At 38.8% G+C, this 16297-nt stretch overlaps 1 protein-coding gene across 2 annotated transcripts in view; it reads left to right on the forward strand.

Moving 5' to 3' along the window:
* sema6ba (sema domain, transmembrane domain (TM), and cytoplasmic domain, (semaphorin) 6Ba) overlaps positions 1-16297 on the forward strand; it is a 194653-nt gene that overhangs the window by 40758 nt on the left and 137598 nt on the right. Inside the window, exon 2 of one of the 2 annotated variants that reach the window (XM_055201303.2) lies at positions 505-589. The exons of the other annotated variant lie outside the window; for it this stretch is intronic. Coding sequence (XP_055057278.1) covers positions 581-589 — 9 coding nt within the window. The 5' untranslated portion in view covers positions 505-580. The remainder of the gene's footprint in view (positions 1-504; positions 590-16297) is intronic. 2 annotated transcript variants of the gene reach the window in all.

Consider the following 16297-nt stretch of genomic DNA (forward strand, 5'->3'; position numbering starts at 1 on the left):
CTTAAAAAGCAAAAACATTTAATTCTGTATAAATATGAATCGCAACAACATAAACACTATATTACGTCATATACAGCATTCTTGTGGTGAGTAAGCAGATGACGCGATTCGTCCTTCTTGCAAACATCTGCTGACACCACCTACTCATCTGCATTATTTAAATACTATAACAACGTGAACGTACCAATTTATATCATGTAACTTCAGTTGTTTAAATGACATTAGTTGCATTCGTTTTGAAGCATGGTAAAGATATCTATGCTAAAGACATTTGTTGTTTTGTTTATGCAAATAACTACACTTATTTATTATTTGAATGAACAAAACCTGCTTAACTGAATGCTTGAGTGTTAAATCAATCAAACACATGTATTATTAAGAACATAACCATAGACACAGAAATATAGGCTATAATTTATAATTGCATATTTGTATAAATGTAGTTTGTGTTGCTATCAAAATACATTGATACATGAAACATGATTTTGTTTTTTTTAACTCTAGGGGGCACTACAGTGAAAGTCCGCCTAGGGCACCCATTCGGCCAGCAGCGGCCCTGAACAACAGATCGGCGTGCTAGATGCTTCAGGTACTACTTTTGCACACGATTGGCGTATGACATCACATTTTCACTAGAGTGACGCAACAGTACTGTTTTTGAATGACTTTGATACCATACACCGATTGGTCTGCACAGTGCCACATGAAGTCAAACACACTTATGGTTTTATGAGAAACAAGTGCGTAGCACTGGATAATACAGCAAATTATCTGGATTTTTGAAGTTTTGGAAACATTTGAGATGTTATACATATTTGAACAAATATATAACAATTGTGAATATTGTGCCTTTAAATTTTGGAGAGTGAGTTGCTGTAAATTCAAAAAGTTGATTAAAGTTGATTGAAAATTGCTTAAAGGGGACATTTCACAAGACTTTTTAAAAATGTCAAATAAATCTTTGGTGTCTCCAGATTATGTACTGTATGTAAAGTTTTAGCTGAAAATACCCCATAGATAATTTATTGTAGCATATAAAAATTGCCACTTTGTAGGTGTGAGTAAAATGTGTCGTGTTTGTGTGTGTCCTTTTAAATGCAAATGAGCTGATCTCTGCACTAAATGGCAGTGCCGTGGTTGGATAGTGCAAATTAAGGGGCAGTGTTATCCCCTTCTGACATCACAAGGGGAGCCAAATTTCAATTACCTTTTTTTCACATGCTTGCAGAGAAGCACTGGCTACCCAATTATAGCAATACATGGAAAAAGTCAGATTTTGATGATATGTCCCCTTTAACTTATTTTGATGAGTTGAAGTAATGTAAAAAGATTCAAACAGTATGTTTAAATGACTTGTAAAGGCAATTTGATTGCACGTATACATTTAAGACAACCAAAAATTTTTAGAAACTCTAAAAGGGTTGGGATATTTTTGACCCATGCTGGGTAAAGAGTGGACAGAACACATGCTGGGTTAAAATTAGTGACTCAATGTTGGGTTGTTGTTACTGTATGTAACCATGGTTTATAATAACTCAGCAGTTGGGTCAATTTTAACCCAGCGATTTGTTCTGTCCAATATTTACCCAGCATGTGTTAAAAATAACCCAGCCATTTTTAGAGTGCAAGTCTCTGTGATATTCTGATCCGTGAGGTATCAGCAGGAGCTCAAACACTCGAACATTGCAACTTTGAGATTTTTGGTCCATTTATATACAATTTTATAGTTATTTCCAGTAATTACCTTAAGCAACATGTTCTTAAAAAAGCTGAACGGTCTTCCACCCACTTCAGCTGTGTTAAGTTGGATGAAATAAAAGAATTAAGATTTAAGTTCGCAGCTTGAACTGTTGTTAATTCATTTATTCACTTAACACTTTGCATGTTTGATTATCAGCCGTTGATATTCTCAATTTCACAGCTGTCAAAAAATCTCACATTTTAAATCAAACTCAACGCGTTTAAATTTCTTTCAGTATTCTTTAATTAATCAATGACACCTTTACTTCACCTTCTCTCTCTCACACATTCTTTCCTTTTCTTCTTTACACGAGAAACAGTTGTTTAATGAGGTTGGCCACTTTTTCTTGTAAGTTTTCACTGTTTTTTACTAAGCTTGCTGCAGTGCATTCTGGGGTTAACTTTACTGCAGATTAAGGTTTAAACAGTGTGTGACATTTTAGGATTTTGCCAAAATAAGATATCTATGAAGGCAACATGATGTTGCTGCCTACTTTTTGGAACAGCCCGGAGCAAACCTGTCATGCCTTAAAGGCTCTCTAAGCGAATAATGTGCGACGTCACTTCCTGTTGATGTTTGAACTGTTTTCAAACAAACGGAGCGTAGCTAACGCCTCCCCCTCCCTCTCCCATCCGTGCTTTCATGAACGCGCCCAACCCCCACCCCCAAATCCTACTTGTAGTTTATTGGCTGGAACACTTTGTTATGTTTTGTTGTGCTAGGTTTGGCCACTATGTTGATATTGCCGTTTGTCGAGCCTGAGCTGTCTACAGAGATCGCGTTTTTTTACAGTTTGATCAGCGGACATGCAGCAAGCAGATAGTGAGGAGATGTTTGCTGTATGTCACAAAAAATGTTTTATGGTCTAAAACGCGTCAATTCGCTTAGAGCGCCTTTAAAATGCTGCCTCATACACATACACTCAGAGGGACTCCCAATTAGAAGTCTTCTCGGATCCAAAGAAATAGACACGACCCAAATCACTTTTTACACGAACCCTACATGCATCAATCTTTTTTTTTAAGAAAGACCTGACTCAGTGGCTATTTTTTTGGACCCAAATGTAAACAACACTGACACCTGTGCAGTCTGCAACCCTGCATGCACCAGTCGGACAGAAAGACACCCTGGTGCCCTCGCATCCAATTTGGCCCGTTGTTACATTTATTTATTTTATATTTATTTGACATTGACACCAAGGTAACCGCTAAAATGTGCATTCAAAATTGATTGACAGGTTTGTTTTAATGAAAATTAACTTACAGCCAACGCTCTTGGCAAACAAAGGAGGGGTTGGAAAAGGACTTGATGCACACACGCAAGATAGTTCGGGTCTTCTCGGGTCTATTCGGCAAAAACACAATCATTTTAAATTACCCGAGGCCACTACTATTATACCTGACACGTGTCCGAAGCACATGTGAAACTTTTAGATACCCACTTGAGTTTTCGAATCTACAGTAAGTGGACCTGTGTTGACCTCTAGTCCCTGGGCCATTTTGTAAATGTGTCTCAAGATGAATACTGTCTGTTCCACTGAACTGCACGCTGTTTAGCTGTTTTTGAAAAGTGTATCTGTTTTGATAAAAGAAAATCTCACTAATTGTACACAACTTTAATCATCAAGGCAAGCTATTTATTCAACCCCAACCTGTCCATGAAAAACTAGCAATGCACGACTGTTTGTTTCTCTGGTCTTTTTGCAGAGCCTGTTTCATCACTCATTGTGTTTTGATAGATTATCAGACTGTTTTTGTCTGTTTGACACAAAGGCAGATTATTACAAGCCCTTTCTAGTGCTGTGGAAATGTATTTCTCTGGCTTTGGGGATGACATTATTGTGACATTGTCAGCTGGTTGCGGTGATGTATCTTATGGCAAACTGTCAGCTTTTCTGATGACAGATTGAGACACTTTGCTATTAATAATGAAAGACAAAGTGCAAATGTGTTTCATCTCAAGACGTCGACTAGCTTAAGAACAAGCCAAGTCGATGAACATCTCGGACAGTCTCGGCTTTAGATGGCTCACCCACAGACATTTAACTAAGGCTATGGCTTTACCACGTTTACGCCTTTCATAAACACTATGCCACCGTTTTCGACCCCCATAACCGGAGTCGTTTATAAACGCTGCAGACCCTGTTTTAGTTTGAAAACTCAGACGTTGTGCTGCAGTGTAAATGAACCTAGACGGAGTCTTATGCAAAAGAACAGTTGATGTTAACGTGACAGCACATCATTTTCAAAGTAAAAATTATTTTTATTCAGTTAAATGGAGGTTTGCAACGGAGGTTTTGTTAAAAATTGAAAACATCTACCAACCAGCTATTATAAACGCTATATCAGATTGTTTTAACATGTATCCTTATTATAGATAATGTCTGTTTTATATTTATGTTTGAGTATTGTTGGGTTTGAATATTGTTGTAATGTTGTTTATGTTTTGTTTAAATTTAGCTTAAGCTTATTACGAAATATAGACTGTAATTGTAAACGCCATATAGGGAATTTGAAGGGAGAATTGTAATGGGTCAGATATTATTTTCGAGTTTAGTTTAAGTTTTGTTTGATACTTTAAAATTAATTTTGTTTCATATAATTTGTCTCTTTATTTTAATCAATGTTTTGTTGATAAGTTTTGTAAATATAAATTAATAAAAACAATAAACTCAACGTCATTAATATAATGCTCGTTTAGCCGATTACGCTTTTTGCTATTTCTGTGTTGCTAGCGGAGGATATGCACGGACCTCGCATACTTTTAAAAATTAACGTATATTACACACGCACTGAACAGCGACAGGTAAGGGAAGATAGATTATTTGGTGTTTTTCTGAAGAATACAATCAGTTCGTACGAAAATTTTCAGATCATAAATATGAACTGCAAACAATGAACTATTATAAATATAACAGCGTGAAATGGCTGAAGAGGATCTCTCTACATTAAAGCAATAAGCATTTCTGTAGGCTAAAGCTATACTTCACCTCTTATTATGTTTGATTGAAGTTTGCATTTGCTGAAATTTATTTTTGTTCAAGTTCGCTACTGTTTAGTACTGTTCACTTGAATGCTTCCTTTTTAAATCATGAAGACCTTTCTGTTTCAACATTAACCTATTAATCATATTAATATGTCGTAGGGGGGAGCTAGAACAATATAAGACTTTCCCAAACACATTTTTATAGGTTCAAAAATAGTGTCTCTTGTAGTTGCCGGCAAAGGATCCAGGTATGAATTTTTGACAATATCGCCCACCCCTAGGGTGCATAAACGCGCAAAGATAAGCTATTATTAGAGTAATAAGTTATTTTACACTTTTATGCGCATGCCCAGTTACATGATTGGGCATGTTTCATGCGTTTATGGTCATGTATAGTGTGGATGAAGATTCTTTTTAAGATGCCAGTATGATGGTTTTCATTTTAAAATGCCGTTTTAAAACGCAAATGCTCTAATGTTAACAGGGCCTAAGTGTCCACACCCCCTCTGATGCATAAAAGACGTTTCACACAGTACGCAGCAAAATCGGCGCACGGCTACAGCTTTTTCCGTGTAGTGGAAGCATTTTGTGCAGCATTTAGTGCAAATACTGTATGTTTATCTTCAACGACAAATGCCATGAAGAGCCGTGTACGTGGGAGGGACAGGATTTTGGGTGCACGGACAAGCGTGCGGACCGATGCAGCTCCACCACTCTAACCGCCCACTTTTTGTCGCTTTCGGTGCGTCTACTATTGAAAATGAACTAGACACTCGCGACTGCCGCGTACTGCGTGAAATGCCCATAATGGGGATATGCATCATGCAAAAATGGATCTGCAAGTTCTGTTCTCATTAGCTTGAACTGATACAATTTTATATTAGTCATATGTGAAATAAAGTCGTTTTTGAAAGTTAATGAGCACATCTGAGGAAGTTGTGTGTGTCGGGTTTGAGAAAGTTTAAAAGATTCATGCCAATTTTGTTTGAAAAGATCCCCTCGTACATCTTTTTTCACTTTTTATCTTAGAGATTTATTGTGTTTTAGATTTTCTTATCCCTAAATGCCACGTTAAAGGTTTTTGTTAGCTGTATTGCTGAATTCTGTCGGATTTAGCCACCGAATTATACTTCTCTCTCTCTCCAAAATCCCATAACATGACAGCAAACCCGAATGCTCAAAATGACTGACAGGCAAAAGGTGTCTCAAAATCTTCTTTCCTGGTGTTTGAACCTGTAGCTGTCGAATATGACATCTCTTAGCACTTATTTCAGTGATATCTGTCAGTTAGCAGGATGATTTTCTGTGCGTTGTTCCATAAAAACACAATTCACGGCACATTTAAAAAAGCTAAATGTTTGGTACTCTTACGTTATGCGAAGTAAAATAGCCCCTTAAATGTCTAAGTGCTTGTTTTTAGCCAGAATAAGCTGCAGTGTGGATCAGACTTTATGCCGAAATGTCAAGTATAAGTATCCTGAGATGGCTTCATTTTCAGTTAACCATGAAGACAAGGGACTCAGAGAAGAAAATCTCATTTGAGCATCTGAAAAAGACCCTTTAAAATGCCCATGAACTGGTTTGGGGATTGCACTTTCATTGCATTTTAAAGAGCTTGTCCCTTTTTAATGGCCAAGCCTTTAGTATATGCTATATATGATTTGCAACTTATGTTTTAAAGTGCATTATATTGGGCAAAATGAGTCAGTGCAGTATGAATCATCAATACTTTTTCTTCCTATTCCCATAAGAGAGAGAGACTGTACATTTAAAATGCATGTATAGGGGTACACTAGCATTGTTAGTTGAACTCAACTATAAAAGATATGGATGAAACAGTGTTTGTGTAGATCAGTTGGTAGAGCACTTTGTTAACAGCGCAAAAGGTCATGGATTGGGTCCCAGGGAACACACATACTGATAAAACATGCATATCAGCCAAGTGCATAAATGTAAAGGCAAGAAAAGTCTGTTTACCACCCATACCAATCAGTTCTTCCCTATGAAACCTGCCCTGTAGAGATGAGGTGAAAGGTTTGAGTTATGCGGCCATGTTGAGCTTTTCGTCTGCTCCTTTAATTACACACGAGGAGAGAGAGAGAGAAAGAAAATCACCTGATCGCCCTGCCGTCTGCCAGCCAATCTAATGGAGATGTACCCTGCTCATTAGCATATAAATTGGCCAGAAAATTGAAAAGTGCATTACGACATTTAGCTTTCCCACACCTCGATAAAAAATCCCGTAATGCTTTAAGTCTCTTTACGTGGAAATGACAAGCTCTTAAGGAAAGAGCATATTATCCAATAATATGCCGTCTGCTTGATAAAAGAAGGAGAGAAGCAGATTCTTTCACCAGCTGATAATGTTACAGTATATGTGTGCGTGGGTTCATTCAATGGCATACTATCTGTATTATATTTACATTTGCGAAAAAATTTAAGAGCGCACTCTAAAAATACAGTGAATTTTAACAACAGCAAACCTGAGGAGTAACATAAAGTCACTCAACATCAAATGTATAAGACTTAGAACTTGACAAGACCCATGAAAGATGTGAATAAAAATTAAAAATATTCCCTAAAATTTTTATTTCCAGAATTTTCCTTAAATACTGTACATGTAAAAACATTAGCATTTTGTTATTAAGAAATACATTTGAACTTGTTTTCTTTGCAGTATTCAAGATCGGAAAACACTCTAAACAGTCTTTGGCCATGTATTTCCCATTTAAATTTTCAGTAAATATATGCAAATACAAACATTGTGTTTATTAGGAACTTGGCAGAAATGTTGTCGGTAGCTGGCAGATTGAAACAAAAATGGTCATTTTACTTAAACACATACTTATAAAAAGTACACATAACTATGAAAATAGTCTTGAAGTGGTCTATTATTTTCTATTACACAAAATTTCCACCAGCTGTAGCCATCAAGCCAAATATTGAATTCATACAAAGAAATCAAAACATTTAAGTATACAAGTTGAGTCATAATAAAATGACACAGGGAATAAGTATTGAACACAACTTATTTAATACTTTGTAAAAAAGTCTTTGTTGGTGATTACAGCTTCTAGACGCCTCTTGTATGGAGAGACCAGTCGTCTGCATTGCTCAGGAGTGATTCTGGCCCATTCTTTAAATACTGTTCAATACTTATTATTCAATACAATATATTTATTTATTTATTTATATATATACACACACACCAATCAGGCATAACATTATGACCACCTGCGTAATATTGTGTAGGTCCCCCTTTTGCCACCAAAACAGCCATTGTCCTCTTGTCCTCAAAGTTATTGTGTTAGAAGCAGGAAAAATGGGCAAGTGTAAGGATCTGAGTGACTTTGACAAGGGCCAAATTGTGATGGCTAGACGATTGGGTCAAAACATCTCCAAATGGGTGTTGTCGGTCTGCAGTGGTCAGTACCTGTCAAAAGTGGTCCAAAGGGTTGATCGGCGACAGGGCCATAGGCAGCAAAGGCTCTTTAAATTATGTGGAGAACGAAGGCTGGCCCGTGTGGTCCGATGCTGTAGACGAGCTAATGTAGCTGAAATTGCTGAAAAAGTGAATGTTGGTTCTGATAGAAAGGTCTAGTGGAGTCCATGCCTCAACAGAGGTCAGGGCTGTTTTGGCGGCAAAAGGGGGACCTACACAATATTACGCACAATATTACACATTAATAAGCAGGTGGTCATGGTTATGGCTGATCAGTGTGTATATATATATATATATATATACACACACACACGCACGCGCGTGCGTGCGTGTGTGTGTGTGTGTGTGTGTGTGTGTGTGTGTATGTACATATATAGATATGGCTGGATGGATATGGATGGATAAATAGAGATGGATGGAGGGATAGACAGATAGATAGATATACAGTAGATAGATAAAAAGATAGGGATAGAGAAAGATAAGGAAGGATGGACAGGCGAGCGGACGGACGGACAGAGATAGATAGATAGATAGATAGATAGATAGATAGACAGACAGACAGACAGACAGATATGGACAGACAGATAGATAGACATGGATGGACAGATGGATGAACAGACAGACAGACATATTGAATGATAGATAGACGGACAGGCGAACAGACAGACGGATGGACGAATGGACAGACAGACAGATAGACAGACAGACAGATAAAGATGGACAGACAGACAGACAGACATATTGAATGATTGATAGATAGATAGGGATGAATGGACAGATGGACGGAAGGACAGGCCGATGGACAGACAGACAGACAGAGAGACAGACAGATAGACAGATAGAGATGGACGGACAGGCAGACGGACGGACGGACAGGCAGACGGAAGGATGGACGGACGGACAGACATATATGGATGGACAGATGGATGGACAGACAGATATATTGATTGATTAATTGATTGATTGATTGATTGATAGATAGGGATGGATTTATAGATAGGGATGGATTGACAGATGGATGGACAGACAGACAGACATATTGATTGATTAATTGATTGATTGATAGAGATGGATTGATAGAAAGGGATGGATTGACAGATAGACGGACGGACAGGCGGACGTACATACAGACGGACAGACAGACGGACAGATAGATAGATAGATAGATAGATAGATAGATAGATAGATAGATAGATAGATAGATAGATAGATAGATAGATAGATAGATAAACAGACAGACAGACAGACAGACAGACAGACAGACAGACAGACAGCTAGATAGATAGATAAACAGACAGACAGACAGATAGACAGATAGGGATTGACGGACAGACAGTCAGACAGATAGATAGAGAGATAGATAGATACATAGATACATAGAGAGATAGAGAGAGGGAGATAGATATATAGGGATGGATGCACAGATTGCTTCCACATACCACATACTGTTTTTATAGTTTGTACTAAAGAGTACTGCACAGTATGCAAGATGCAGTAGACCATTTTTCGGATCATAGTGTCTCTTTGGTCACTTTAGCTAAGCCCCACGTGTTCAGACAAACAGAAACATTAGCAGGCACTCTTTGTCTAAAAAGGATTCTGGGTTTGTTTTGCCACAAATCAATATGAAGTATTAGGAGTATGATGAATCGGCCTAAAACATGGTCAAAGAGCCAAACCGTGCTTGTGTGTCTTTTGATGGGGGTGAAGGTGACCTAGATAATTGTCCAACTTTAGGCCCTCTTGTTTAATTCAATGGTTTTAACCTCTCATCTGAATATATATATAGAGTGCCATAGATTGACTGAGTGAATATTTATGTTGGTGTATGTTCATGATGAGTTTGTGGGTGAGAGAGAGAGAGGCAATAAGAGGCGTGTGTGTGTGTGTGTGTGTGTGTGCGTGTGCGCGCGCAGTCGAGCGTACTTGAGCTGCCCTTAGCTGTCCCAGCTATAAGGCATGACTGTAGAATACTGATTTCTCTCTCTCTCTCTCTCTGCATCTTCTTTCTGTCTCTCTGCCACCCGCCTTTGATTGCATCTCAGTTGGTGTATGTGCTGTCCACCCACTTAAATATCGCTGTTATTCAGGTAAATATAGATGCATATATACCGACTGCTCCTCTGAAGGTTTACAAATGCTTCACTTTAAATTATCAAACTGTTGGGATAATGACGGTCGGATAACCGTAATGGTCAGTGATGCTCGGGAAGTGACAAGTTCTTATTTGTGATGCAGACTCTCTCTACAAACATACTTCTGTCACCGGCACATAGTTGTCAGTGTGTAGTAAGACAGTATTGTATTTTAACAATGTCATAAAATTGGGAAATGTCTGTAGCACCAAGATTGTGGGCAAATTTGAATATGGTTTCAAGAATAATGTGCGGTGCCAAATGCAGATTTGTCCATCAAAGCTGAAGTCTATTTTAAAACAAAGAAAAATATATTTTTCTGTTCACATTATAAGCGACATGCAGTGACAAAGCAACACAATCCCATTCATTTTAAAGAGCACCTTTTGTCCAATTCACGTTTTTACATTTCCTTTGTTGTGTAAGTGTGTATTAGTTCATGTTGATGATATGCAAAAGGTACAAAACCCGAAGTAAACGATGACGCGAGTTATTGTCTCCAACATAAATCTTTTTTTCTTGAACTACAACAAACACACAGATTGTAGGTAACAGTTTACTTCCTGGGATTGGTGATGTAGTAAAGACAGACATTATCATAAATCTGACTCACAGCCTATAAGTTAACTCCTGTTAGCGTTGCATTGTGACCGAATCTTTCAAACATGGTAAAGAGCGTCACATTTTCGGCTGAAGTCAGAGGTATTCAGACCAATCACAACGTACAGATTAGTTGACCAATCAGGGACACAGAGCTTTTCAAATCCGTGAGTTTCAGGAAGAGAGTGAAATCTGAAGCTACAAAAATTTGGAAAATGTGTTTTTAACCATAAACCACGCGAACACATTGTATTATTCCTAATACACAAAATGCATTGTTTTTTTTGCAATGAAATAGGTGCACTTTAATAGAGAGCTGACGATTTCCGGTGACACAAGCGACAGTGACCGTTGGCGACCAGATGGGGCATGTCCAGCGATGCAATAAAGTTAAAAAACTCTCTAATGGTGCGTTTACACCAACCGCGGTGGAGGCGTGAAAGCGCGAGTGATTTTAATGTTAAGTCAATGTGCAGACGCGTTGACGCGCGGAAGAGGCGTTCGGCGCGGAGCGGAAGACGCGTTTCCGCCTCATTCGCGTGTGAAGCTCGCGCGAAAGGCGCGAATTGAGCGTTGTGCGCGGTACGCGCGAATGGTGCTTTTGTGCATTTTGCGGTTCACGCGAATTTGCGTCTGACGCCCGAGTTGAAAAATTTGAACTTTGCCGGAATTTCGCGCCGCGTTAACCAATCAGGAGCCTGCCTGCTGCTGTGGTGGCAGCCCCGCCTGGAGTCACTCACTCAAGCAGTCACTCGAAGCTATATGGCACAAGTTGTTATTTCTATAGAGGAGACAGGAATAAAAAGGACCTCGCTTGGAAGAGTGTCAGTAAGGACTTTGGGCAACCTGGTAAGTTGTAATAAACACTTCACTTTTGAGTCACGTGACGTTTATCGACCCGCGCCGTTTATTTTCCCCCTATAGTAAGGTTACCCAATACAATAGAGTTCTCAACGGGTCGGGCCAGCCCGACAAACCCGACGGGACCCGCGAATTCGGGCAGGGTTCGGGTCAAAAATATAAGCAACTGAGTCGGGTCGGGTCGGACCTCGGGCTTAATCTTTTACGCTCCGCGAAAAAAATTATTAATCATCACTGCTGTTCACCGTAAAGAAAGTCTGGTCTGGCTGCTGCAACATGCATCACAGAGAGGGGCGGGGGATAGCAATAAGCTTCGAGGTGGATCAGCAACGGATCCAGACCGGAGCTGCCGGCTTCAGAACGGATCCGTTGCGGATCCGCTTCAGAGCAGATCCGTTGCGGATCCGCCCCAGAGCTTATTGCTATCACTGCATGCACGCCTCTTGCCTGGAGAAGAAGAGATGGAGAAAAGTAAACTTGCCGAAGGTGATTTCATTTTTAGGCATATTTATATAGCCTATATTTAAAGTTTATTGTTTCAGTTGTTTGTATTGTTATAAGGCGTGAACATTAAAGCTTGGTTTGAATTTCTGTCTGCTGGTCATGATAATAGACTAACGTTACGTGTATGAGAAAAAAAGGCAGGGGGGGGTCGGCGGCGTCGGGCCGCGGGTCGGGTTCGGACAGATAATTCACGTTGATGTGTCGGGTTACATCGGGTCCGGGCTTTAAAAGCCACGGGCCGGGTCGGGTCGGGTTGTAATTTTCAGGCCCGTTGAGAACTCTACAATACAAACTGGTAGCTCTCTTGATAAATGCACAAGTAACATCAGTCATCTTGCAAACAGACACTCGCACAGCAGTTGCCCCTCCCACAAGATGCGGATTTTGCTTCGGACGCGCGTCAAATGCTTGCTTTTTCCACGCGTCTACTCCGCTCTACACGCGCAAATGCATTCAAAGTGTTCAAGCGGCAAACTAGGCGCGGTAGACGCGATTTTGACGCCCAAAACGCGTTTGGTGTAAACTCAGCATAACACTGGCAGAGGTTCTGACATGCTCTTATATTTAGTCTTTTTTATTTTCTTTATTTGACAAAAACACATAGATTTGTTGTTATTGTGAATGTACACAACTTAAAGAAGACCCTTCACAGTTTCAAATGATGTCAAACACGGAAGTGTATGACTATTAATGATGGAGTATTTTAAGTTGCTTCTGCTATGATAAGGAGAAAACACTTCAAAACGCGGCACCGCGTTTTTGGACCCCAGGGGGTTAAAAGAAACAGGCGACACAAAACAGCAAAGTCGCTGGTATTGTGTGTGCCCAGCATAACATCATTTGACTTTAACATACGTAAAGATAAGGATGCAAAGTATGGTACGAGAAAGGAAAAAGTTACAGATGGCAGCTTTACACTTTGACATGCAACTTCTCAAACTGTTTGTGATACACACACTGCAAAAAATGATTTTCAAGAAAAAAATTCTTAGTATTTTTGTCTTGTTTTCAGTAAAAATATCTAAAAGTGGTTAAATTAAGATGCTTTTTTTTGATGAGCAAAACGACCCCAGAAAATAAGTCTAATTTTTAGACCAAAAACATCACATTTAAGTGATTTTGTGCATAAAACAAGCAAAAAAAAATCTGCAAATGTTTGTTGTTTTTGTTTGCACTGTGTGACTTTGCTACTTGCATAATAAAATGTGCCTTAAACGGATTCCTGTTCTCATGGTTATTTGGTCTATTACCGTAAGGTTCATCCACAACAGAGATGTTTAGTCAGTTACTTTGATAAACTTGACATGCCTTCCATATTACATGAAAATGGCTCTAAAAAAAGAATTATTTTAGTTTCACATTACATAAATAATTTGCAATAAAACCACGAATAGCTATGCAAAACCATCAGGTGCACATCAGCACCATATACTTACTCATGTATAAAGATGACTACTAGGCAAATGGACTTAACCGGTACAATCAGCTGATAAGTATATCATGGGATGACCACAGCAGGGTTATGGTGCTCCTCCACCTTTCCGTCCACCGCAGTTGTGCCCTTGACCGAGACATTTAATCTCAGAGCCAATTAATACACAAATCACCTCGCATCTCATTCGCTTTAGTATGTATGAGCATGCTTTCCCATCTCTCTGTATCTAAATAAAGCACTGAACTCAATATTGAATTCCAGATTTCTGTAATCAACAGAATAGAACTGAAGTGTACTAAAGTACACTGGTAACCGTTTTTATTGTTTCTAAAAAAGGGATTTACATTTTATTACTCCTTTAGTACAGTGCAATATTACCAACGATTTCTTGTAGGAGAGTTAATCTAGTAACTTCTCACTACAGCTACAGGAATGAGTGCAGGAGAACAATGAAGAGATGCGCGCACATACGCAAGCAAACAATCGCAGGTCCAAACTAGACGGTTAATCTGACAAGTCTGTCAAAATGACACGTGCGAGAGCAGGAGAGAGAGAGATGTCTTTGTTAAGAGGCACAGACACATGTCTATGTTGCACGGTTTACGTGAAGCACATTTTCTGCACATAAAGACCTGTTGCGCAGCTTATCTATTTATGACCTGTCTCACTTTGAGGATATAATATAAAAATATACGTCACAAAGATTTATAGCTCATTTGCATTGAAAAATGTGATGGGTACGACGTAGCACAATATTTGGGTGTTGTAGGCGGTTGCTAGGGTGTTTGGTGAGCGGTTGCTAAGGTGTTCTGTGTGAATGCTAGTTGGTTTCTTACTGGTCTGAGTCAAGAGAGCAAAACCCCAAGTGTCTTGATATTCCAGTTTTAAAAGCAATAATAGACCTCTTCTCAACTAGCCATATTTAAGATATTCAAGTCTGCAGTACAAACAGTGTAGGATGAATTTTTTAAGAAAATAGCATTAATAAATTAAGTGATGCCAAAGACTATGCAGTAGATAATAATAAGATGCTGTAGTTGTGTTACTATGAATAGGGAAAGTGCAATGCTCAATATAGCTGCGTTTCCATTACAGATTTGCGCAAAACTTTAGCCTTATTTTCTAAATGTCTACAAAAGACTGTTGCAAAATGATAGTGTTTTCATTAATCGATTATATGTGACTGAAAGGTTGTTTTTCCTCTCGCGAGAAGTCTTTCCAAACATTACATCGACTGATGTTGGTAGGTTTAACAATATCACATCCACCGCACTCACATTATTTTAAACGAAGAAGACGTAAGAGTGTTACCTAAACATTAATGCCAAGGAAAGCCTTAGAAGCGGCAACGTATAGATGTTTCAATAATACATTATTTAAAATAAGTAGAGATGTAATGACTTTCTTAGTATTTTTGTCTTGTTTTCAGTAAAAATATCCGAAAATTCTTAAATTAAGATGTATTTTCTTGACAAGCAAAATGACCTAGAAAAACAAGTCTAGTTCTAAGTAAATTAGTGCTTAAAGGTGCTCTGAGCGTATTCACACGTTTTAGACCATAAAACATTTTTTGTTACATACAGCAAACATCTCCTCACTATCTGCTTGCTGCATGCCGCTGATCAAACAAAAAAAACCCCGCGATCTCTGTAGACAGCCTAGGCTTCACAAACTGCAATAAAAACAAAGTGGCCAAACCTACCACCAGAAACCATAACAAAGTGTTCCAGCCAATAAACGACAAGAAGGATTGGGGGGGGTTTGGGCGCGTCCATGAAAGCACGGAAGGGAGGGGGAGGAGTTAGCTAAGCTCTGTTTGTTTGAAAACAGTTCAAACATCAACAAAAAGTAACGTTACACAGATTCGCTTAGAGGGCCTTTAAAGCAAACAAAAAAGAGAAATGTTTCAATTCAGGAAAAATGTTCTTATTCCATTGGCAGATTTTTACTGAAAACAAGACAAAATTACTAAGTAAGAAAGTCATTTTATGCAGTGGAGTGTTATCCAAACATTATTGTCAAGGAAAGCCTCTTATACTTGGGAGCAGTTGAGGTGTCATGCAAGCGTAAAAACTTTTTTTTGATGAAATTGACGCGTTTCCATTGGCCGTGTTTTTAGTTCACAATGTCAATTTGCGCAGTTTATAAGGTAAAGGAAATGCAGCTAGTGAAAGCACTAGCGACGGAAGTCCCACCTTTCAATAAAAATCATTTCATAATGACTTTTGGGGAAAGCAACGCAATCTGGAATTTTTTTATGCAATTTAAACTTAAGAAACAAGGTATGTGGCACAGTTAATGTCAGGTTTATTGTACCTGGTTTTTGCATCCAAAACTGCATACTTTACTACTAGATAGTAGTAGGCAAGAATTTGTCATGAATCATGAGGTGGAGAACCCAGATCCAGACATTTTCACACAAAACTATTTAAAGTAACGTGAAAGTCCCAAAACAACTGACAGAACTCACAGGACAGGAACAAGGGCATCACATGGGACAAAACAAACCAACACAGGACAGCAAACACAAGGGCACTGAATAGGAGAGTAAATGACAAGGGTGAAGGTGAAATGAATGAAACAATAACAAAGTA

Source organism: Misgurnus anguillicaudatus, chromosome 2 (assembly GCF_027580225.2).
Source record: "Misgurnus anguillicaudatus chromosome 2, ASM2758022v2, whole genome shotgun sequence".
In the NCBI taxonomy this organism is placed as follows: Eukaryota; Metazoa; Chordata; class Actinopteri; order Cypriniformes; family Cobitidae; genus Misgurnus; species Misgurnus anguillicaudatus.